The sequence below is a fragment of the Caloenas nicobarica genome, chromosome 3 (genome assembly GCF_036013445.1).
Source record: "Caloenas nicobarica isolate bCalNic1 chromosome 3, bCalNic1.hap1, whole genome shotgun sequence".
Taxonomy (NCBI): Eukaryota; Metazoa; Chordata; class Aves; order Columbiformes; family Columbidae; genus Caloenas; species Caloenas nicobarica.
In genome coordinates, this window is record NC_088247.1 from 92,571,763 (window position 1) to 92,598,296 (window position 26,534).

The 26,534-nt window shown below is 41.4% G+C and overlaps 1 protein-coding gene across 2 annotated transcripts in view; it reads right to left on the reverse strand.

Moving 5' to 3' along the window:
• The window catches only part of EPAS1 (endothelial PAS domain protein 1), a 79,126-nt gene that overhangs the window by 30,119 nt on the left and 22,473 nt on the right, over window positions 1–26,534 (reverse strand). For both annotated transcript variants that reach the window (XM_065630865.1, XM_065630866.1), the window contains exon 2: window positions 6,353–6,543. In XM_065630865.1, the coding sequence (XP_065486937.1) occupies window positions 6,353–6,543 (191 nt within the window). The remainder of the gene's footprint in view (window positions 1–6,352; window positions 6,544–26,534) is intronic.

The window sequence follows — 26,534 nt, forward strand, 5'->3', positions numbered from 1 at the left end:
GCAAAAGAAATTTCAGCTTCAGATGGAAAACATTTGAGAAAGCCAGGCCCAAATGGAAGCTAGAGGTTGGCATGAGGAGGTGGGGCCAGAACTTGGTTTCCAGTAGGTCTGAGGTCACTTTATCCGGGCAGTGGCACCCCATGTAGACTTGCCAGAATTTTCCAGGTCTTAAGGAAAGGTAACCATGGACTCAGTCTACCCTGACTTTTAGGTAGAGGTTTGATCATCAGCACTGCTTTTCAATATAGCTGCTAACTAAATTTTGAAATAAGGATGCATTTCTTATTTTTTTCCTGCATCTTTTCCACCTCTACTAATGGGAGCACCTCAGTCCAGGCACCACAAGAGTACAGCAGGGAGCACCTCAGTCCAGGCACCACAACAGTACAGCAGGGAGACTGGATTGCAAATACGCCAGTTTAACTATAAATTAATAGCACATTCAGCAGAATGAATACTGTAATATTATTGTTCATATTATAGTTACATCTATGGATCCCAGCCAAGACTGCGCTCATGTAGCCCTGGGAAGCCTATAAAGGAGGGAGAATCCCTGCCTAGCTGAGATCGAGAGATTTTGAAACACATCAGAGAGCCACGGAAAAGTGCGGTTGCCTCCCTGGGGTGACTGTCAGAGCTACAGCAGAACCAGGAACACAGCAACCACGTCCCATGCCCCAGTTTGATGGGTCATCCACTCTTCATACTGACCCAAGGCAGTATTTCTTGGTCCGCATCAAATTTTGACACAGTATTTTTCAGCCCGTGTCTCAGCCTTCATCAAGTTTTGATAAATACTTTTTTAACCAGCTCTATTTTGAAAAATTTTCTAACCACTTTCTAGAAGTACAATTTATTCATCAACAAGAAACTTTGAACTGTAATGGAAAATGCTTATTGCAGTGTTTATGATAACCTTTTATGCTAAAAATAGCTCTTGTAAACAAGCTTTGATTAATTCCCACTGTCAGGATGTGCACTGTTCCCAAGTTTAAGAACACTTTTTCCGTAGATGCTTGCTCATTTCCTTCAGTCCAACCTCTTGGAACGAGTCTGAAGTCTCAAAAAGTCAGGCCCTCCTTACAAGAAATAATTGCTCAGGTACAAACAACCTCCTAGCAAGGAGACTATACTCCTCTCAACACCTTTGATCTGACTCAAAGGGGCCTTTCTGCTCAGTTCAGAGGTAGAGTGTGACAAAAAGTTTTTTACTGGAGGTCACATTGTCACCCCCACAGAACTTTCATGGCTTTGTCTCTAATCCCAGATCCTACAAGTACCAGAAAATTCCTTGGATATTGTGCATAACAGACACCAGGCTACAGCTACCACTCCTGAGGAGGGTTGTAAAAACTGCCTGATGCCCATAGGCACAAGTTAGGGAAGATCTAACAGCAGCTCCATCCTGCATCAGAGAGAGCAGCTTTGAGACAGACTTGTCTCTTCCTGGTTTCTTGTTTTGCCTCAAAAGGAAAGAGACTGATTTTCCTTTTTTTTTTTTTTTTTCTGTCTTCACAGGGCAGTACATCCTGTTCAAGGGGATATTTTCAACGTGTTCAATAAAAGCTTTCAATTTAGATACATCAAGAAAAAGCTACTCTTAAGCCTGAAGCTTCCTGAAGGGCTCTTATCTCCAAGTGCACAAGCAACTTTGATAAAGAAAACACTTTTGTTAGTGTTATTTTGATTGCAGAGTTTGTATCTAGGCAAATCATTCAGATGCTGCTCCCAGGAAGCTGCTTCAAGTCCTGCAGTTGTCAGTGTTGAACAGCAGGACAGAGCATCCCATCTGACCAGGCTCCCTGAGCCCTTTGGGAACTTCTGGTGCAAGCTCCCAGAAAAGGGACATCCTTTCAAGCATCTGAAGCGCTCAGCACCCAGCTCCACTCTCATTCCTAGCACCATGGTTGGCTCAAAACTGTTTTTCCAATTTAATAAAAGCAAACCAAGTAGACATGCTATTTTTAAAGCACTGTTTTATGCCACAATGGTCTGAGATGACACGCAGCTTGTCCAGACATTCAAACACAATGCCCACATCACTTCTCCCTATGGTTTGTCCTCTCCCTTAAAAGCCCAGAGAAAAAGCTATTTTTTCCCTTCTGCTCCCTGCTGGCTTTCCGGCTCTGTTGCCTCCCTCCCTTGAAACAACTTCACACTGGCTTCCTCGTGGCCTCCCTTCTCCCAAACAACTTCCCGTCTGCTTCCCTGTTCCCTCCCCATTTCTCCTGCTGTCTGCCTGCCCAGGAGCAACTCCCACCCAGTTTCCTTTGCTGGATCTCCACACAGAAAAGACACCCGGCTGGCCACACGATTGGGACGGGATTAAAGAAAGCTGATGAAATTGTGTTTGCCTGATCAGCCTAAAAAGCCTGTAGCTCTGGCACACAGAACTCACTGGTACCAAAGAGTTCTGGTTCCCGTAATGTCTTTGGCATCAGTGTGGTCCAAATAAATGCTTACAATTATTGGCACCACCTGCTAATGCCCAAACAGTCTTCTTAAAGTGGATTATTTTCCTCCTATTCAGACAAAAAGAGACCAACTGAGGCAGCCTTAGCAACTATCACGATGTTAGGTGTTAACAAAACCATTCTTTAGCAAAAACCAGTTATTTCTCTTTTACCATCTATTAACCTCTCACAAAGAATTAGACTAATTTACTAGCTATATGAGAGAATAGCAGGGGACAAGCACTGCTATCAGTTTTTCTGACCACACTAAAGGACATAAGATGCCAAATCCAAAAGCTCCACTACTGATAATCATCAGTTTATTTTCAGCAGCAACTTTATGTGATCAAAACCTTTACTTGAAATGAACAAAGATCAGTTCTGAATTTATCCCAAACATTTGCATGTGATGATGGCAAAAATGTATTATGCCAACAGAATTAGGAGACATCTTGAAAAATATTTAAGATGATCATAATTAGATGATATTTCTACTTAGCATTCCAATTATACTGTGTACTGTTCTGTGCACAACATGGAAACAGTATTATAAAGCTATTGTTTCAGTTTGCTTCCTGTGATACTAATCTCAATCAGGCCGTCAGACGAACAGCCTGCATTTCTAAATGTTAAAGGCTTCCTCTCGAACATTCCCACACAGAATTGCCTACTGTGAAAATCAAAGGGAAACGTGTTACTAAGTAAAGCAGCAACTTTTATAAAGCAAAACCTGGTATTTTTTACCCTTTTGAACTCTGAGATATACAACCAGCTATTTCCTATTACGATCAGACACAAGGGCCAAGCTCGGGTCCTGCAACGCCTGCAAGGAGACGTGCACCCTGCAATCCAGGAGCCGGGATTTTCGGGGGCACGTAGCGGGAGAGCTCTCAATGCTGCCTCCGATTCATGGGCTCTGCCATTCACCTGCTGGAAGAATGTGGGCATAGATTTCCCTAGGTCTTGGCTTCCAGACAGATAAGTAATCATTATGCAGACACAGCTAGTAAAACAGCCGGAGTTACACAAGTGAAAAGCCCTATTCTGAGAGACAGGGAATAATAGGAAGGGGCATGAGACGCTCAATGCCAGTGGACTGAGGCTGGCACGTTGCCTACGGCCGTCTCTGAAATCCCACCTGGAGCATGAGCTTGCAGAAAGGCAAGGATGCAGTTCTGGGAAAGGCCTGGCGCTCTCTGCTCCAGGGAAAACTGCCGCGGAACGACGAGATGTGTCCACGTTTGAGAATCATGCCCACAAACAGTAACATAAGGTAAAATCTAGTGTACCGGTAGGTATCGATAGAATAAATAATAAATAAGGAAAATGCTAATCAAGCAGTAGTTTTTTCTCTATTATCTTCTGAAGCAGTTTTCAAGCTGCAGTGCAAACTTATTTTAGTGACATTGTGTGTATATTTATAGATAAATGCAGTAAATGTTATTTTAATGTCCTAATTAACGACAGAACAAATACTCCCACTTAACTCCCATTTATACTGAGCATCTAGCTCAAATAATCAAAACCATTTCCATGAAGATAACACAAAGCAAAGGGGGGGTCTGTGGGCTGGGGCAGGCATTTGCTTTTCATGCACACTGCAGTCCTCCACCTCCCCGTTTCCCAGATCACCTGTCAGAGACGACACAGTAACCCTGTGCTCCCTGTCAGTCGAATCAGGCTCCTCAAATGCAATACTGAATTGATGGCCAAATTCCAGCCTGCTAAACATGCATGTGAAATGGGGGCAGCTTTGCTTGGGGCTCAGAAAGGGTCCAGAGCAAAAGCAAGAATGGGGGGTGGACAGGCACCACACAAACCCAGTTTCCACTTTGCTCCACATTCTCATAAAAATGTGATGGGCAGCAAACCTCTTCATCTGTGAGCCTAAAGCTGTATTGAAAACCTAGCACTTTGAATTAAATCGGGCAGCTTTCCAGTGTGTCCTTATAAAGACTGACATTATTCAGAAGCCCACAAAGATATAAAATCTAATTTAAATGTTATCTATAATCAGAAGAATATAAATCACAGACGAGGTTTTCTGGCTTGAGTTCTTTCATTTCAACTCTTTCTTACTATCAGAAAATAATACCCAACTCTTCCAGAAAATCAGTCCCTTTAAAGTACCTTAAGTTCAGTTCCTCAGAATAGAAGCACTGAAGATTTTGAAACCCTTCTCTACATCTCCCGTATCTAAAGGATGCAGCCATGGACCAAAGTGCATTCGATCAACAACAGAAATTTTGATGAGAGGACTTACTCCAAGTTAATATTTAGACTGGGGAAGTGCATCAGATTTAAGGTTATACAAATAACTAACACAGAGAAAGCCCAAAATATTAAATCACAGCCTGTTGCTACTGTAACATTTCATTTCCAGATTCCTGTCTCACCACTAGGTACTGGTGGTACTTCAGGAAAATGTAAATCAGTTACATGAATCACATTGTTTTTCAAACACTGTCACAGGAAAATCATATGCATATATATGAATATTATATACATATACTAAGTTGTCATCACTATCAAATTATATGAGCCTAAGCCTTAACACTACAGAAAGACTAAACCAAATGTTTTATCTGTAGATTTTTTCCTCACCAAGAAATGTACATGTATTTGAAAAGTTCACTTTAATCTTAGCAGTTTCCAGGTAAGCAAATGTACTTTTCTGATGATGACAGCATAAAACTCTCTCATGTCAAGTTTCACAGACACACACATTTGTCATATTATCTTACAGCCCTTCCAAAGTTTGCTTTTCCTACACTGTGCCAGTCTTTAGTTCATGCCATATAAATACTTGAAAAGCTGAAGCTGTGTTTTTATGAGAAAGTTACTAACAAATTGGCTTGGTGTATGGCATATATAAGAACATTCACCTATTTATGCAACTTCTTCAAGTATTAATTACATTATGAAATTAGAGAGGATTTCCAAAGACCATTCAGCAAATAAACTTTTCACAGGAGCAAATGCTAAAATGACATTCTATAAGCTAAGATGAAAATACCCACATTTTATACAATAGTCTTAGCAGAAGCCAGAAAAGCTACTAAAATTACAAAGCACACAGAAACAGAATTGAATTTGTTGTATCTTTCAGACTAACCAACAACAAACCAGCAGCATACTCATCCACAAAATTAGATACTTCCTAATAACATTTATTAAAGTAATTGTTATGGTATGACTCAACATTTCTAAAGAGAGGAAGCGCAATCGTGACCTTATTGGGAGTTTTGCCACTAAAGAAGGAAAAGATGAAATTTTGGGTTTACCTTTCAAAAACAATGCAGGCATTGTTTCGTGAATGTATTCTTGTCACTTATAGGTCACCGTGTGAAAGTTCCCCCAGAAATATCAGTTATTTTAATTGATCTTACAGGCTACTCAAACCACAGATTTCCGTCAAAGTGCTTATTCAAATAAAGGTGGAAATAATAATATTGTGAATTTTAACCATTTTCACAGGCCATGAAAATGATGTTGCTTCGCATTTCCTCCTAGTCCAACATGACCAAGATTCTGAATGACATAGAATCCACTCATATTGAGTATGTAAAAGTTGTTTGCTTTAGCTGTCTTAATCTACCTCATCATAAACAATCTACCTACTACTCATTGTCAGCATATAGCACAATTAGTCCTCTCAACGAAGTATTGGACCTTCAGAACTTCCCAGCTGCCTTTTGAACGTGCTGGCACAAACATGCTTGCCACGTCAAATCAAAATTTACTTGTTTCAGCATGGAAGCTTAAGACACACGTCTGAATTCTGATTAAACTCTTAAAAGCTTGAAGTCTTGTAACTGAGCTTAATAAACCACATTCAAGAGTTTTGAGAGGTTTTCTTTTGGAGAGGCACCCGACATCTTATTTTAGCCAGATCTTACCTGAAGACAGAAGCTTGTGAGTGCGCAGAAAACTGATTGCCAGGCGCATTATGGATGCCTTGTCCAGGTGGGAACTGATGTTGTGGGGCAGGGGCAGCTCATGTGCCAGTTCATAGAAGACTTCAGTCTCCTTGCTTCTTCTGCACCTTGCTGCATCTCTTGATTTCTCCTTCCTCCGTTCGGAACTGCTCCTGGTAGGTAAAAGAGAGAAAGAAAAAAGCATTTCTTCAAACGCAATTCATGACCTGAGAGAGGCATTTACAAGAGTAAATCTTCTCAGTAATGAATCCCTTCTGTCAACTGGTTTAAAGCAATTGACTAGGTTTAATATCTATTTGTTGCTTTAAAAATGAGAATTAGGAGAGGACTGCCACAGCTGGAAAGGGCTCAGATTCTACACTTTTGGACTCCCCAAATCTCTGTTGAGTGTAACAAGATCAAGATCTGCCTTAAGTGATAGATTCAAAATGAAACAGCAAAATGTTTTTTCCTGGAATTCAGGAAATGTTAAAAAGAAAAATTTTCATTTGTTCAATCTAAATCAATTTACTTGAAAAATACTCTGGGCTGAAGTGACAATCCATTTTATAGCTAGAACAATTACAGTGCATGCGGATGTCGTAGAGTTTCAATGGCTGTATCCTGCATTAAAATAAAAGTAATAGCAGGGTATCAAACAGTGTTTGTATACAACTGTCTCAGCTCTTAATCCAACAGTACTCTGGAAAAACAGCTTTCCTTGACCATGAAGGATATAAAATGGGAAAGAAAATACTGTTGCTTGCAAGAAACCCCTCCTTTGTAGAAGCTATTCTAATTAAATCACCATTTCTCCATTGTCTATGAAAACAGATTCCTTCTTGAGCAAAATAACATGACTGATAGAGCCAAACTCCACAGAGAACAGAGGAGCAGGAAATAACAAAGGGGAAGACATTTTATGAAGCAAGTATGCAAAATTAAACCACTGAGGGACATAAAGCTAAATTTAACATATGAGAAACACAAGGGATACATTTATAATGGATCTGGGGTAGCACAGTTTAAGAGGGAACTTCACGGAGTCTAAGCTGCTTTTATAAAGTACAATTCTTATTTCAGAACATGAAGAACCTGAATCCATTCAAAAACATCAGCTATTTCAACCCCACGTAGCTCTGCTGATACTACCAGTTTCCTTGACTTGCACGAGTTGAGGTTTGCATCTTGGTCACACCAACACAGAATATATTTATTTTCAGGCGGGCTCCTGTAAGAGGGTACCACCGCGAGTAGCGCAGCTTGAAGGAGCACAAAACAGGGTGTGGAGTAGATCAGCCCCACTGCTTTTGCTGTTGTGGTGGCACATTCATTTCTAGAATCACCAGCAGCAGCTCTCCATTCGCAGGGCCACCTAAAATGCAGCATCTTATAATGTGCTTTTTCCAATGTCAGTATAAAATAATGAGTCTATAAACTAAAAATGGATCAAGCAAAAAAAATATTCTATCAAAACAGGGTATTTCAATAAATATATTCTGTTATGTGAATATTATGAGGAAAATAAATATTAATTGCTTCACTTAATCCTAGAAAGTGTTCCAATAATGACTGGTCTCGTGTAAAATTGCATAGTAAAGTATTCTAAAGAAGATGACCATCTCTAGAAGAACTAGACTGCCTGCAAAAGGCTCTAGCATTGAAGCCACATGTGGCTTTGAAAATTACAAAAGAGGAAAAATAGCCAGGGTGTGTGTTAAATGCTAAGAGTAAAGTTACAGTAAGGTGTTTGCTGGGGCCCCGGCACGGCTGAGCATTCGGCATCATCATCCAAAGCAGGAATGTGCTCACAGCACATCAGTAGACGCTTGTGTTGCAAAACGCTGAAACTGGGCCTATGTGTAGGGATCAGATAGGTGCTCACCAGTGGGTGTGTGCTAACAGGGCAAGGGGGCTCCCTCATAAATGCTCACAGTATCTTCTCAATATCTGCGATCAGCCCCCTGGCAAACCTCTTTCACAATTATTTTGCCTGAGGTGAATATTTGCTAACATGGCATCTGTTGCGGGAGACATGTACTGGAGGAGACCTACGCACATTTCAGTGCATAACGGCAGGATCCAACTTTGATAATGACTTCAGGGGCATCGTTGCAGCAACACCCACCCACCCAACTTTTAATCTAAAGGATCGGATACTCACAAGGTGACACTAACTTCTTACTTTTCTCCTTGCCAAGTAAGAGTCACACTACATCCACATAAAAAAAGTCCCTTTGTACAACTGTCCGGGAAGGTACAACAGAAAATGCCTCGTGTCCTCTCAGGGCAGGTGCTGGGAATGGGACAGCCACGTGAAATACTCACACCTATGCATCTTTCAGTAGTTTGTCTTGCTCTCTAAAGAAAAATGTATCTACACTGTGCCTATAAACATGCTAGACTGGGAATATGTCTTCTCAGTTTCTAATTCTACTAACAAAATAAAAGAGCAGAAACAAAACAAAACCAAACAGAAAAGCTACATGGCAATATTTGCAAGAATTTCCAGTTGCCACTTGGGAAATTTAACTTGAACCATAAATGTTTGAGCTATGCTCTAAATCTAGAGCCCACTATTTTCACATTAGAACCAACGTGGGCAAAACAAGATCCAATCCCTCCTCATTTATACACAAAACTTTGGGAACCAAGGCCAAAGCCGTGTTGCAATTCATGCAGTAAAAATGGGTTGTATACGACAGGGTCTCTCATGACGCCACTCCAGCCACAAAGAAAAATATTTAGTTCTGCTAACCTCTGTAAATATAATTTTCAAGTGTGGCTAATGAGACAAGCTGGTTTTATTAACCATGGGTTGCTCAAGGTTTCTATAATAATAACTAATGCTATGAGCAGAGAATGATTTTTTTCCTCTGTGCTGCAGATGCTTTCCCTCAACATTGATTCTGACTGCTGAGCTCAGTCTTCTCTGCAGACAGACCTAGCTGTTCATTACACACCACATGACGGGTTTCTCACATCAGAAAACAAGGAGAGGAATCAGCCTGCCTGGTGGCTTTCAAAAGACTTTCTTGCTCACCCATTATCGTTTTAAACAAACAAACAATTTGCTCGTTAAGCATTTCCTCCCCTCTAGCTTCCTGCACCTCAACTTTCCTCCCCATCTTCCCCCATCCAGCGCACCCTCCACCCGCATTGTTGTTGTAGCCAGTCCAGAACAAGCCCTCAGAGGCCCAAACATCCTCATGCCCCACGCCACTTGCCCCATGCAGCTTCCCCATCTTCCCCAGCAGACAGACATCTGCGCTTGCTTGCTGTCCCTCCCAGGGACACCTGTGTCAAAGATGGCCATTCCGTGCTTACTTGCCCCGGTTGCAAAAGCCTCCAAAAAGTGCAGTCAACTGACAGAATCCTGCAAGAAGCAGTATTTGTATTTTCACAGTTTTAGTCTGCAGGCCACAGGCCATTAACTCTCTCAGCAGTTACCCCAATTTATGTGTGAGGTCGGCATTTTACCCTGGGCAAGGATGGACTACCCACAGCTAGAGAGTGAAAATGTGACTCAACGATGTTGTCACAGCAACCTGCCCGTTTGAAGGCCAGGAAGAAAGGCTGACACCAAATCCTCTTCACACATCATTAAGGCAATAGACAAAAGGCCTAGGCTCTAGCTAGTTTATGAATCATAAACCACCCACTTATATGGGGGGAAAAAAAAAAAAAAGAGCACATGTGTGCCTCACTGCTTGGAGAAAGTGCCCCAAGCAGAGGCAAAAACCTCACTCATCCAAACCTGTGTCAGATTTTTAAAAGTGCAGAGGAGAGAGAGAGGAGAAAGGCATCACAAATGGATCCACCATATGTGGGTTTAAGGCCCGGAGGTACTGGGGGAGAAGCCCCCCGGGGGCTTCCCAGCACTCGTTCCTTTGGGAGTCCCAGGATCTGGCAGGACAAGACCCTGCTTGGCCACATACCCCCCTCACATTGCAATTGCAGCATGACCGCTCCCGACAGAACAACAAGAAAGGCACGAAGATGCTCAAATCTCCACTAGAAACAGGGTGACTGAGCTGAGGAAGGGCCCTGGGAACTCCATGCAGGACTGGGTGGTGGGGAGGCTGAAGGAGACGGAAAAGCCGGGCGCCCAGCAAGGACTCTCCCAGGGCTGCAGACGACGCCAGCTCCAGGGCCGTGGCGTTCACAAGCCGTAGGGAATGGAAGAGTTAAGGCGGTGCAGGCAGCTCCCTGCCACAGAACACAAGTATGGCACTGTACCCCTAGGATGGCTGTTTACATGATTTCCCACTTCCTCCTGGCCATGTTTAGTTTGTGCTCTGAAAATAGAATTTACAGGCCGATGCATGTGAGCAAAGATGACAAACAACTGGCAAGTCTTTGCCCTCTCAGGTGAAGCTCCCAAATTTTCAGGGACAAAAGCTCTCCCTGCTTCTCCCAGGAACCCAAACAACAAAACCAGTCCCAGGGGTACACCCACGCATGGGAACAGAGCACGCAGTCCCACCTGCTGGAAGCATCCAAAGGGGTGTAGGAATGCCCTGCATGGATCCCGGGAGCCAGGTTCCTAACCCCTCGCTCATCTCTGACAACCCCTTGCAACATCGCTTCACTGAAATCGGCAGGAATGCCTGCAGGCCAAGGTCTTGCAGACCAGAGGAGAAGATCGTAATCTGGCTTCCCAAAGCCTCTCTTACTGCAGGACTGAAACCTCCAGGCACAGCAATTTATTGGAAAAACCTGAAGCCCCACGTAGCTGATCTGGCTCAAACAACCTCACAAAACTATCATGTCATCTTAGGGGTTGTCTTCCTGGTGCTCACTGCTGTGACAGCCCCAGGCTCCAGCAGCTGCGAGAAATGCTGGGGCAGCCAGCCCAGGCCGGGGTCTGCGCTGCTGCCGCCGCCCTGCCCGGGCACCCAGAGAAGGGACCTGCGACCCAGACACAGCGGGGGTTAGCCCCACAAACCCTGGAGCAAACACACCACCCCTGGCACAGGAGCTTACACGCAGGCATACGGCATCACTCACTGCTCTGAAGTTGGGTTAGATACCCACACAAGCCTCCTCAGCTCAGCAGAGAGGGACTGACCTGACGTTTCGGTACTGTTTCCACTGGCTGTGACCGCACTTGCTGTCTGCAGTCCCAATCCCACCAGTACTTCATCTCTGTCAGTAATCCCTGCCCACCGCCTCCACCCATACATCTCCTTGGTCCTTCCCACATGCCATCATCCCCTCAAAGCCCTTGGTACCCACTCAGCCAACAACGGTGCCGGGTGGTCAGCTTCATCGATCCTCCCTTCGGTCAAGGACATCAGTGGCCTCCTTTAAGCTGATGGAGGGGACTTGCTGAGATAGCAGTCTTCTGCTCAGGGTTTCACTGCTCTCAACAAGTCCATGTAGGTTGACACTTTGGTTGCATACGCACAGCCTTGCTTGTTTAAGACCAGGCAGCACAGTAACTGCACTGAATTTACACTTCCACCTTGTAGGCTCCAGATCACAGAAGCTCTTAGAGAAATCGTAATCCACACCTTGCATAAAAATACCTTGTACGTAACCCGGTAGCCTTCAGTCATACACATATACTGTGTGACACATTTGTACAATGCTCTGAAATACGTAGTTCAGATTGACTTGCTTCAGTTTACTTCCCGATTTTGGTGACCCTTGGACTTTGCCTCAAACTGCCATGTATGCAAGCTAGTAAAACAACAAGTGTATTACTTTATATCCAACGGCTGGTTCTTAAATGTTTCCAGCTCCAGCACTTTAAAGGTCGAGAATCCACAGTTAATTAAGCTGTCACATGAAATTTCTGTAGTAAATGCTCACTTCAAATGGTTTAGAGTTAGAGCTTCAAATGCTAACTTGCAGAACAAGAAACATACATTCTAGGGATGCAAAGAAAATACTTTATGATACAAATAAATGAAAAAACTGATCAGACACTTAGTATGAAAAGATTTTCCAATTCAAACCAATAAAAACTCAATAAACATACTTTAACAAGCAGCACTATCTTAGATAACAACAAAGATTTATTTCAATCTAGGAAATGCATTTTTTGCTGTGTGTTTATATTTCGCTTTACCTTCTGCTTGGCAAATCCCTGGATGATTTAAACCAGCATAATATCTAAAAAGGAGTTTTGCTGACTGTGAGGCGCTCCACAGCTACCTCGGAACCACACCGCTTGAGAGTTTGCTTGCACAGACACCAAGCAGCCAGTGGTCATGCTTACTTAGCCTTAAAATTCTTTCAAAAAGTATTTGAAACCATTCTACCTGACGAGCAGTTTATTCTGGATGGCATGCTGTGCTTTTGAAAGCCCCGTCCATTAAAGCAATAAAAGTGACCATCAGTAAATAAAAAGTGCTACAAACAGCAATTTACTCACTCCCCGGAACTCAGGCCAAACTATGAAAGCTGTGAATGAAACCCATGCACAGTGCCATACAGATCCCTCCTTATGCCTCTTTCCAGTGAAAACAATTCTTTCTAAAGGCTGAGAAGAGACCAGATGCCCAGGTTCAGCACACCAGCAAGAATGATAGAAAGGGGAAGGATGCAGTTATTTTTGGACTGAGAGGAAAAAAAGGTGTTGAAAATACGTAGAGTGCTCATGGCTGTTAACTGCTAAAGCAGTGTTGCTGCACATTGGGATACGGTACCCAGTACACGACAAAACAAATACAAACAACGCCAAAACATGGAATTTGTTAATAGAGGAAATGAGAGTTCGAAGGTAACAAGAAAAGCTACTAACAGAAAGGGCTATTACAAAAATAAGGAAATGAAATACCTTCCACCCTTCCTTTAAAGCTGCCCTAACTTACAGTAAGTCACCACCAACTCCTTGGTTTGACTGGGGAATTTCTTGTGCTTCTGTACACACCCACTAAATTAAAAAAAAAAACCTCCGCTAGTTCAGAAAAGCTTGGCACCTACTACCATATCAATATGTGATGCAATTTTTTCCTCCAAGTAAAACCAAAGGCTAGAGGAGTGTCTCGGGGACAGACGAGTGAAGAGTTCGTGTAAAGGGCAATGAACTCATTTCCATTCTCATTAGGTTTTTTCAAGGATGCTCGGCACAAAGATAAGGGACTTGGCTAGCAGGATTAGAGTATCAAGAGATGAGGCCTAAGTGAATACCAAACTTTTGGTGTCTTTGAGCAAATTTATGATTCATTAAATCTGTGTCACCCTAGGACCACCACAGCTGACAGTAACACAGCCAGGAATGTTTTCTTGAATGGAGAACACATCAGCCCTTTAAACAGGATAAATTCCATACAAAATTTAAAACCACATGCAAGACTGTAACTTCTCCAATATGTGAAGCTCCGATGGTACCCTTAGTCTTAAAAATTAAGCTCTGCTGGATCTGTATTTTATTTATTTTCATGAACGTTCCTAGCATTTATTTCTTAAAAAAGTAGTGGTGCTGAGACAAAAATAATTGCACCTATACAGTTTTAAAACTAGCATCTTTTTTTAATACCACTAGCTGCATTTAATGCAACTACTAAAATAATAAAAAAACTTTCCACCTGCAATTTAAAGTATCATTGTGAATACTGAAGTTGTCACAGCAACTAAATAGTACTTCAGGAGTTCAATGTCGAAGACCTTACTGAGGCTGCAGGAGCATTTATATTTTTCTAAAGCATTTAGGTTCACAACATGTCACTAGAGTCTGATAAACGTAATCACAGTAAGCAAAACAATGTCTGCAGGATTTATGTTCTACCATTTTTTTTTCTAGTTTTATGAGTACCTTGAACCAGAAAGATAAGTATTAGGATTTCAGCAGCCATTAATCTGGTCCTGGACTATTTTACGATGCTGTTGAGCGCAGCCCGTCCTGCAGTCGCCACGCCAGCAGAAGCCTGGTACCTCAGAGGACACACCGAGCACGCTGCGCCTGGGGCAAGGCACAGCCCCGGGGAACCGTGCGAGGCTCACGGTGTGCGGAGAAGATGCCACGCTGCTGTTCGATCAGCAGTTAGAGCAGGTGGAGGCATGGCCTTTTTGCCTTTTCAACCCATTCCCTGCATTAGGGCTAGACGGCAGAGAGACTTTTCCTGTGGCTCAGTTTTCAGGCAGAGCGGTTTCCCACTCCAAGTCGCCGTGTGCTCAGCAAGCCCCAGTGCTGGTCACAGAAAGGGTCAGGACAGCTCTGGATCACCCTTGTAAAGCTGTTGTAGCCCACACTTAAAACACATCAGTGAAACACCTCAAATAATAAGGAAATCTGGAGAGAAACAAGCAGCCCAGCACACGGTCAAATCTCAATCAGAGAAGCACAAAGTCACCTAAACTCAAGTCTTCCCACCCCAGACTGGCTTGGCACTGCTCTGCTCCATCAAGATACAGGATCACGGATTCCTTGCCCGTGGCAATCTGCTCTTTGATACCAGCCAATATATGGCAAGCTTCAGCGATAACCTGCAGACTAAAGAAGCCTGTCACCAAACCCACTGAACAATACCACAGAAAGGAGTGTTTCAACCTTGGCCAAAACCAAGTTTGTTTTCAAACCAGCAAATTTTTGAGGGGTGATAAATGTACCATTGTGCTTTTCTCCATAGTTTCTACTGACATATTCAAGAATCCCTGCAGCACAGCTAGAGCTGGAATCACACCAGAGCAGTGGGGATAAGGTTATGACAAAGCACAACCTGAGATCTCTATCAGTGATTTGTGTTTGAGAGATTACAGATCCTTATCTTGTGGCATTACTTGTAATCAGTCAATTTTGACAGCTAATCTAGAGGTCCATACATATTGTTGCTCAGAAGCTCAGCAGGTATTGCTAAGATCTGCTTTCAGATAACCCAACTATTTACCCACTCTAAAAAAGACATACCAAAGGACGTGCTTTATCTGTTCACCAGCGGGTTAAAGCTAAAGGTGAACGAAGTGCAATTCACGGGCCAGGGGAGAATGGGGCGGGCAGAAGTTAAAGTCAAAATCGGCTTCATTTTTCAGATGGTGTGTTGACCACATCGCAGCCCATACCAAACCACAACCAGCACTATTTATCGAGATGGCACAACTGCAGCTAAATGAGGACAATTTTTCAATTAAGCTTTATTTCAAGCCCAAGGGACAAACATCACTATCACCTGACTTTACTATCAGTGGTATGTGTTCCTACAGTTCAGCCCCAAACCTGCTCAACCGTAAATGGTTGAGAGTCATGCTGAAAATTGTTGACAAATCCCAAGTTTTATGATCTTACGTTGTGTTCCATCCTGAGCAATACCCACCGACATTTGCGGGTGAAATCCCTGGTGCTTCAGCAGGCTCAGACCAATACCCCAAGACGTTTATCTCGTTGCACTGGCACATTTGCTGACAGGTTCACACAAGGGGCCTTTGTGGGTAGGAACAATGAGAGAGGCGCGCACAGCACAGGAAAATGGGTGGTGACCACCAAGGGCTGGAAAAAAGACTCTTTCAAAGAAAGGTCTTTGAAAACATTAATTACACCCCACCCAGCTATTTTCACTACAATATTTCAGTACATAAAAACAACACAGGGAAAATAAACAGCCCACCCTTCAATACGTTTTAAGTTTTCCAACCCCTGAAAAAAAGATCAGCAAGTCGTAATGTCGCAGAAATCTTCACCAAACAGAACCCTGTAAGAGTTCTGCAGGCATCCACCAAAACCTCCCCCATCACCTTTCTCCCCTCATGCATATCCAGGCTTTCTGTGTAAGCAGACTCAATTAGACATCTTTATTTCCAGAGAAATCAAAATTTAAAACAGTATTGGCTGGTAAAAAAGCAATACTGAGCATTTATAGGGATCATAAAGTAAATATATTGCCAGAATTTTAAAGATTGCTATATAAATGAAAAGCCCTCCAGAATGCATTTCAGCTGTGTGTTCATGTTTTCTTTTTCCTAATTCCACCAACTAAAACAGTAGCTAGAACTAATAAAATATTTAACATAAAACAGCTGCAAGACAGAAAAGGAGCAATAAAGCCAATTCCTAATGAAAGAGGTCTCTGAAATCAGCAGAGTTGAAGACTGGAGGCCAGTCTTTGAAGGTATGGAGGCCCAGCTCTCATACAGGCTTGTCTCCATCACAGTCAGCGAGGTTATTGACAGAGCAAAGATCAAGCAGGTGAACCCTCCCAGCCTGGGGAACACAAAGAGAAGTGGTTCGTCTCCTAGGGCTCTGGGATGCTCTGTGGTGATGCACCCTACAGCACCCTTCCTCCCAAGTTCAGCATATAAAAAGTGCTGAGCATTTAACAAATGAAATTCAGCCACTTCATGGTGCCACACAGCAGCTCAAAATGAAAATGCTTTGTCTCCTTTAGAGAATGCTCAAAGTGATCACCAAAATTACTTTGCACCATTGCCTGCTAATAAGCGTTTTCCTTCCAAAGTGTCAATTTTTCTCATAATAAAATTAAGAAAACAGCTCTTGCAATAAAATCTTTATGAAATAATGCTGACCCTTCTTTACTTTTTGGACCTTAATCATTTTAATGTGCACTCGGTTATGATGGAAGTTAATGGTTTCTCCCTGTCCCTTGGCAACTTGAAGCCATTCACAATAAGAAGATGGATGACAAGAACGACAGATTAAACAGCCGTTTCTTTGGCAAGCAGGGAATAATAATTCTTGAGAATAACAATACAGACGCTCTAAATTTTGATCATTCCATGTAACACAGTTTCCTCCACTTCCTGCAACAACGACTAAGTGCAGCCCCTGAGAGCCAGGCTACATTTTTTTGCCCTCTGGGGTGTGAGTTTCGTCTGTACAAACACCCTGGGACACAGCTTATTCTTAGTTCCTGCTTTCTTTTCAGGGGGCTGCTATTTTATACAGTAGCTCTTTAATTGTCTCTTAATTAAGTCATCAGGTGAACTGGAATAGTGATAACTTTGCATGCTGTGATTTTTATCTCTCATCAGTATTCAAGTCTGTCACTAGTTTAAGTTGATAAAAATTAAAGATTAGTAGCTTGAGCTGGGGTAAATTGTATTCTCTCACTACAAGAGAAAAGGATTGAAGCAAAGAGTCATGCTACTTGGGCTACCTGGCCAGAAAACCTGCAGTTGCTTTAAGAAAGTTAGGCAATTCCTCTAAATTAACAGCTAAAATCAGAGCCCAGAGTGATGTAACTTGGGGGCAATCAGTGCCTTTCTCTGTTGACCCCACACACCTGGCAAAGCCTTCGTTGGCTGCTGGCAAAGCCCCGTGGAGCCTCTCGCTGCTGCCCGGCCTCTCGGCACCCACCGCAGAAGCCAGAGGGATGTCTGAGCTCCAGTACTTGAGGAGAAACAATTGTGGCCTCTCCACACTAAACTGCAGTATTTCAAATATTTTAAAAATTAAGGCTTGGTTCTGTTGGGAAATGGCCGCTAGCTCTTTTGAGTAATTGCTTGCTAAACACAAACTTTCAAAGGGAACTGATACAAGGGCAGTCTGTGTTGTAACACAAACTGAATAACTGGATGCAGTCTCTCTCTTTTGGTGTTTCTTGCTTTATCGTTATAAAAGACTATGATAAATGGGAAGCACCAAAGCTAGGAAGCATTCAGTGTGTATAGAAAGATGGATTCACATGGCCACATTTCTTCATATTTTCTGTTCTTTACTTCAGAACTATGAATTATCGTATCAGTATTTTGTCATAATTCCTGCTGGAGCTTTTATTCTCATAAAAGTTAAGCAAACAAGGCATAAGGGGTCACAAGAGTTACACAAAACAGATGGTACTTCCCAAGGCAGGGGCGAAGGTGCTCTCATCTGTTTGGAGCCAAGAGTCTCAATAACTACCAACACCGCTTTGTAAACACACCTTAAGCCTCCTTACAGTGGTTCTTTCAATTTTTATTCTTCTTGTCCTTTCCTAAGTTAAATAACTTAATCAACAGAAGTGTATGATTGTTCCAAAAATGACTGCTTTCTCAGGAGAAGCAGAAAGAAAAGGAAAAAAGAAAAAAAAAAAAGAAGCTACACTCACTGCCAAAAGTGATTATTTTGTTGTTAGAAATCACAAATGGGACGATACGGAGGCCAAAGATGAGGTACACTGAGAAAAAAATCATACCATGACCCTACCCCAAATGCTAGCACAGCAGAGGGATGACACAGGCACAGAGAGAGCATCACGTACCCACGTTGATACAAGCTGAACCCAAGAGGTAACTCTGCTTCTTGCGCTAACCTGTTGTTACGAACTGTACTTGCATGCCTGTAGAGTTAGCTACATTTGTACAAAATGTGCTGCTATGGCCAACAGTAGTTACAAAAATATTTTTATCCCTTTATAGACAGAAAAAAAATCTTGAGAAAAGTCCTTTCATACAGAATACAGAACATGAATAAATATTTAACTCTTTTACTGGAACAGCCATATGCTACTATAAAATACATTTAAGACTAAGAAATCTTTATAATGCAATGGATATGGAAAACAACAGTAATAATTAAAGAGCAATGCACAGCACACCTAATGGAGTCAATCTAAATTGTACAAATATGATTTCAACTTGATTTAACAGAGTTTTGAATCAATAGTACATTTAAAAAATAATAAGCCTTAGAGGACTACACTTCAAGTACATCCTATTTATTCTCAAATTAAAAAAAAAATCTTATTCATCATTGTACGCTGCAATCACCAATATCAACTTTTCCTTCTCATTCTTATTATCATTTCCTCATACATGTAATGGTCTTCCACCAATTTCTGTCGACCCTTGCACTAATCTTTCGAAGAAAGCTTGAAAACATTGGAACAACAGTTATTAGGAGAAGAAATCCACATGGGTGAACATTTCAACCACTTTGATGGGTCCAAGATCTCAAATCACTGACTAAGAATCAAATAGTGATCAAATGATACTAAATGAAACTTTATCATCTACCAATAAATGTTTACCATAGCTGAGAAGAGGCTGCTTAGCTTTAACCAACAAAAGCTGGAAAAACTTCCGAAAGCATGAGTAAAACTGACCCACAGTGTGACAAGAAATAGAAAAGTCCACTGATCTACTGTATTTTCAATTCAGTTTCAAATTGGAGTGGAGGCAAGGTGCAGGCCCATGCCTCTGCAGATGCAGGGATTTTGTTTGCTATGAAATTATAGCATGTTTTATTAAAATCCTGAATGAAGATATGTTTCCCCGAAGCTCTGGCTTACTAACAGCTCTGGGAGAAGGATGAATGATGACATCAAACCTCATCAGCCCAGAAAGGAAGAAGAATCCCAACAACTTGTCTAACCTGTAGATGAGAGGTTGCAGGATTTGCTTGAATTAATGCAGTTTGAATCTGAGCATTTCTTTAAAAGAACAGTCTGGTCAATTTAAGCAACTTTCAGGGATGGAGAACCAGCCCACTCTATCATTTAGTAGGTTGCTCTACTGGTCAGTCACCTTCACCGTCAAAATAATTGCACAGATTTTATTTTCCCTCCATAAGAATTAATTTCTTAGTGCCTATTTTTATAGGTCTGAAGATACTTTGGGCACATAGGCATGCCAAGGCAATACCACTTGACTTTGAGGCTCCATTTTATATGCTGAAAAAGCTCCTAACCAGCAGGTCTTGCATCGCTGACATGTTCTGTGGAAAAGCAAGGTGCAAATTCAAAACAAACATTTAACATGAGAAAACTTCAGGCTGAGTAGCAAAGAATGCAGAATTACAAACTGGAGTCTGGCCAGAGGGGAGAGGAAAGACAGAGAAACAAGCAAGATAAGCCATAGAGGTTTGGGGGAAAAAAAAAAAAACCACGCACACAAACACCCTCACGCCCCCAGGCCAGCTCCCAGAAAATAACAGTGTTTGTTTCTACTCTGGTGAACAGTTTCTCCTTCTGCATTACATATGCACCAGTCACAGCAAATCATTACTTAGGTGCTTTTTAGAATGACACGTTTCACTAGTACTCACCATCACACAACTTTGCCTGGCACGAACATTTCTACAGACGAGTTGCTCTGGACCGTACAAGCCGACGGGTGGCTCCAGGCAGCCCCCGCAAAGCTGCTGCTGTGTGCTCTCTCCCCAGAGCTGACATGGGACGGACTCAACCCATGGAGAACACTCTCTGATCTAAGGTTGACTCAAAACAGCTTTGCAGGCCCAGTCTCAAAAACACGTCTTTCCTGTGTTATGGGAGCTGCAGCTATTTAAATTATCATCTTGAAATGTTAAACTCCTCACTTCCTCGTTTCAGAATTAAAATCAAAACAGCAACAAAATTACTAGGAAAAGCATCTTTGACGTGGCGAGCGGGTTGTCCCACGCCTGCCCCATCAGACTACAACTTAGAGCAGGGATACAGCGTCAACACTCACCTCCACACACAGACAGGGAACCCAAGCACATGATGGATAGCAAAAAAACACCCGAGAACAATGGTATTTGTGGTACAAAGGATGAAGGCACAGTGGGGACATAACAGAGTCCAGGATAAAGGACTAGCCTGCAACTACTCGAGGCAAAGTCTCCACAAGTTCCCCCCTCTCGGGGGACCACATCACGACTGTCCCTGGGACCAATCCTCACCTCACTACATTAACTTAAATGGAGTTATCCCGACTTGCAAGGATGTCAGATCAGAACACAGGTCTTCTAAAGAAGTTTTATTTTATGTTTTCTTGTCTTATGTCAATGCCAATGAACAGGAAATACTTTGCCTTCAGATTCTCTCAAGACGTTTCACACTCCTTACACCAGACCAGCTACTAGCGGGCAGTCACTGTTTGGCCTGGGAAGGAACATCCAAATTTCCACGTAAGTGCTGTTACTCACCCCCAAGAGAGGAGGATAAAGATTTTTAAAAAGAAAGTAGGTGGGAACAAAGTTTTGGGGGAAGTTTAAACAAAACAAGGGGTCCGCATGGAAAAAGTAACTCTTTCTACAAGTCTGTCACAAAAAGCAATGAAAATTTCACATAATTTCATAGGTCAAGAAAGAATGAATGTCTAGTTAGTTTACGATATAGAATTTCCAATGTCTCAATACAATTGCACTTCATAATAGAAAAAAAATAATAAAATTATTGAAGAGCACTTGAAATGGATACCACTTTAAGCAAAGCAAGAAGGACCACTAACAGACCTTAATTAAATGATGCTCTCTACCACAGAGGCCCAAAGCATGGAGAGAACTGGAAACCAGATTTTATCAAACCATCTCTGGAGGAAGCAGATAACACAATTCAGAAAATGGGAGAAAGATTTGGGAGTGCCGTCAGCAGATTTAGGGAGAGGAAAGGGAAAGCAGACAACCAAAAAAATATCCCATGGGTGTAGAAAGACTTCAAGAGTATGGAAAATATTTCCAAGTGCAGACCTAGAACTAGATAAAGAAGTGGAGAACTTTTCACTCTAAGAGTCTTACTTCACACAGAGTAAAAGGTACAAGTGTGGCTGAAATACAGGAACATCTGGACTCTGTTAAGTCCCACTTATGTAAGGACTGATCATCTTAATTAACCAAGCTTTCTGAACAGTCAGAAGGACAAAGATTAATTCTTTTTAACTCCAGGAAAAAACACTTTTAAGAATAAAAGGGTCCAGCCTGCTCATCAGCCTGATGTTTCAAAACTCAGTAGATCAGAAATGGTGTTAAAGGAGCCACTTCTCACCTCCAGAAGGAGACTGTAAAGAAGAAAAGTTACTGCATAAAAGCTTCATAGAAAGGATAAAAATACACCTGCTATTAAGCAGTATCTTCATATAAACATACGTGACTACATCTGTGCATATACAACTCAGACCTCAAAAAAAAATCTGGAATAAACCTTATATTGGGATCTATTTTCTCTCAAATATTTTTTCCTCATTCTACGACCACGACCTTGCACCGTCCTCATCCTTGGGAAGCTCCCATGACCAGTGCTTAGTGAGCACCAGCCCTTCTCAGAAAGCTACATGCTCTCCTGATGAAGACAACTCTCTCTTGAAGCAGAGACAATTTCATTTACCGAAAATCCTTTTGCACCGTCTTTTCCAATTTTGGCCTGAATAAACATTTCCACAGCTGTCTGTCCAAACAGCTCAGGTCTTACATGCTTTATCTCCGGTCTGACTGCTCACCTATACTACCTAAACCGGCTAATTTTCTAGTGTGCTTCTGACACTCACATCGCAGCCCAGGAGGTGTCAAGCACTTGCAGCCTCCTCCCAGAAGACGGATGCAAAGTTCAGACAAGAGCTTAGTCTAAGACCAGCCATCCTCAGGATTTAATTCTGCTGTAGTGTGCATTTCCATATGTATTTTACACTGAGTTTTCAGCAGAGACATCGTTTCCCTACAGCTTTCAATGTTTCATGCTGCTGTTTTCAGTAGTTTTGTGGTCTAACCCTCTATTTCACCCTGTCAGCAGGGAACAGGGTACCATTTTCTGCAGCAAAACTGTTTTGCCCAACACCCATTCATACCTACAAGATCACAAACACGTAACGCAGAGGTACCCCTATTTCTACTTGTACATTGGAGTTCACACTCTGGCATAGGTTTTGCTACTTTAATTTGTTCTCTGATGTTAACCAGTATGTAAAGATGGGGCCAACGCACCAGACTGCTTTGGTATCCTATGGTGATATAGCTTTGATGTTACTCATCAAAGTTTTGCTTCATTGAAGTTGCGTTTTAACACTCCATGAAAAGAATCAGCTTGTGCAACACATCCTGCCTGCTAAAGCCTTGAGTACAGCTGCAAAGCTACATGGGCAAGCAGACCTCTGCCACCACGCTTTCAGGCTACTGCCGTAAATTTGGGTTTACATCAGTAAACTGAAATGGAGGTTTTCTTCCAACATGGCATTATTATTCCATTATACTGATATCTAATTATTATGCCACTAAATGCATCTTTAAAGGCAACTTTCACCTATCTGAACAGTATTGCAAAATATGAACTTCATCATCTGTTCTGCTATAAACACATTTTTAATAGCACCTTTTTTTTTTTTTCCCCGAAATCCTTTGAATCTGTAGGGGGAATAAAGTGTGACACACAGAATGGACATGGTACAGAAGCAAAACTCAAAATATTATAAAATTATAAATTTATAACAACAGCATTCAGCCACGACAGTAAAGTACTTCAGAACAATGGAGATCCATATCACTTACAGGATTAATGCAAAGGTTTTTGTCAGATAAAAGTGCTTTAGAAAGTTCATACATGTATTTCTCCTATGTTATATATGAAAAAATCAATATATTAATGCACAATAAAATATTAAAACAATAGGAGCTTTGACATTGTAATAAGCCTGCACCTATGTCTGAGGAGTGGCAGCAAGACCGTGGGCTGCAGCTGATACTCTGCACCACCACACTCGCAAAAAGTTTCCCTAGCTTTCCAGATGCCCTTGTCTTATTTTCTGGAGCAAGGAGAGAGAGGTTCATGTGCCTTCCCAGATTGCTTGGACCAACAAGGCCCAGGCTTTGTTGGGATTACAGGTGTTGCAGCCACACAGCAAAGCAGCAACTGGCAGCAATAGTTGGAGAAGTAGTGCTGGAGAAAGGGCAGGTTTTTTGAAGGATGGTCAGAGCAAGCCATTTAGGAAAGTGAGAGGGTAACTGTCCTTGACATTTGCAAACTGGCAAGCCCTGTACAGCAGCGTCCAGGCTGCAAACATAGAATACTTGTAAGTACTGCAGCTAGAGTTGAGCAGTTGTTCCCTAGTCAGTCATTCACAACTGAATGTCTTTAAAGAAATACTTGTACAAACTAGAAAGGTACCAATGAGCATGTCCAGCTCTTGCAAGAAACCAATCATCCTTCAAGTATCCTGTGGCTAATGTTTTACTCTGGATGCTGGCTTCCCGTCATAAAAGTAATCTAAATTCCAAGCATTTAAAAAATGGCGACTCAATTTCAAGAGAGATAAGGCTGGTTTACAGGGAAGTTATAAGATTTAAATGCTTGTGCATGTGTGTGTACATTTATAGGTGCACATATTAGAATCACTGTGCATACACACAGACACACAAGACTCAGAGGTCTGCACATTTGCCTTCCCATTTCTGAGTTTTTGTGAACTGGGACGTGACTTCGAACTTCTCTATCTTACAGCCAAAAAAAAAAAAAAAAAAAAAGAGACAGACATACCGGAAGACAGAAAGAAAGTATGAGTCTCACTTAAGCACGTTACTCCAAGGACTAAGGCTTTCACAGAAAATATTGTGTAACTTGTGATAAGTTTACTAGAGTTACCAGTGCCGCAATGAGATAAACCATTTTCTCAGTTTTCATCATGAGCAGATACATTCCTCAATTTAGGATGGATAAAATTACACTGATAACAGCACTTCAAACTGTTTACGTGCTTTCATTTGACAATATTATAATGCAGAAAAAGGAATAAAACAGCAGTTATCCCTCAGAAAGTTACCCCTGCCAGGATTTAGCATACCCATAATTTTATTGCTCTAAGCCTCAACTGAATGAAAAGGCCTTTGCTAGCACGGGAAGGAGGAGAAGACAATATAAACCAGAGGACAGAAGTAGGTTATGAGCACTAACAAACATTATCCATTTAAACTGCTAATGGCAAGCTCTGCTGTTATATTTTTATCATTGCTTTTCTGCAAATTACTTTTATCAGTTATAATTTAGCTTTTATTTCATTATCTGGCACAGCAGACAAAAGGAAAACAGATTTGTTTTGCAGCAGCTCCAGCACTTGCTCTGTCCATTAACATCGACAGATGAAGGTAAATTAAAGCTCTTAGACCACATTTTCATCATATGTTGTACTGAAACCTCTGTATCTAACCAACATGTGTTTCTGAAGGAGAACAGAGTGCATGCTAATGTTTTTATCCTCTCCACACAGTTAATGGAAATTTCCATATTTTCATATTTTATATTTTCCTCCCATTCATTTCTATCTGCCTCCAAAAACATCTCGGAGCAATCAGGGAGAATCAATATTTTAAACAAGGAAATTGCTACATTTCAGTCAGCTGAACAGTGAAATAGCACTTTCCTTCCTTCCAGTTTTCTTAAGACCACAAAACCACAGAGAAGTTGTGTTTGATTAAAATATTAAATATGCATAAAGAACCCTTGGAGAGTGTTATGTTGTTCCAATGCTCCTCTGCATCCTTTTTTTTAGGCATTTTTTCAGCTATTCTACTTACTTCAGGGAACAGATTGCTTTATAACTTTCATCTAAAATAATTAACTTATTTATAGAAACTAATGTAACTACATAGCTACTCTGGGCAAATGGTGGCCTTTCCACTTCAGCATTAGTGTAATGGCTTTGATGACACACAATTTTGCAAGAAAAAGAACAAAATATTATCGACTGCTCTAAAAATGCAACTCATAGTCATTAGTAATAGCTGGTAATAAAGTGACTTCTGTTCTTGCATGAAATATCCTTTCACCTTTTCTTAACAAAAGAGCTGTATTAGCAACAGAATTTCAAAGTCTGAACTGACAGTCAGATGTTGTGGCTTGCTTCGAAGACTGCCTGTGCTATCATTAAAAAAAAAATAAAAGATTATTTATTTCTAGACATTTGGGACAGTTTTAATTTGTTATATACAGACCACATAAAAGAGTTCTTTCTCAAAGGCAACAAATAATGTCATTACTGGTTGTTCAGTATGAAATTGCCACCACAAGCATAAACATTTATTAACATATAATGCAAAATTAAAAGCTAGTGACAAAGTATTTCAAAGAAAGAATATTCTACTTTGCAAAAATAAAATTAAAGAGCTCTGCTACCATAATCTCTTTAATGACTATTCAGTTTTGTGACAAATTACCTACTGATACAGTCAAATGCCATTTCATTTTCTAATAAAAACTTTATTTTTCTTAGAATAAGTTTTTTAAAAGCCTGAGATAAATTTAGTTTAGTTTTTATGTCCCTTCAGCAATCATTACATGACCAATTACCAACAAATTTTACTGCTGGGGCAGGTCACATTTATGAAAATAGACTAATATTAAAGGACATGGAAATTTGGAAGAGCAAGAAAATAATTCTTGGACCACAACCAAGGCAATTTCAAAGCACAAACATGAATATAATTTAATCATTTCCTTACAAGTAGGCTTGGCTACGGGGCTCCCAAAGTAATGATAAAAATGAAGCCACAGAGAATGTATTTTAAGAGGACCTTTACCGAGAGGGGGGAGGAGGAAGAACA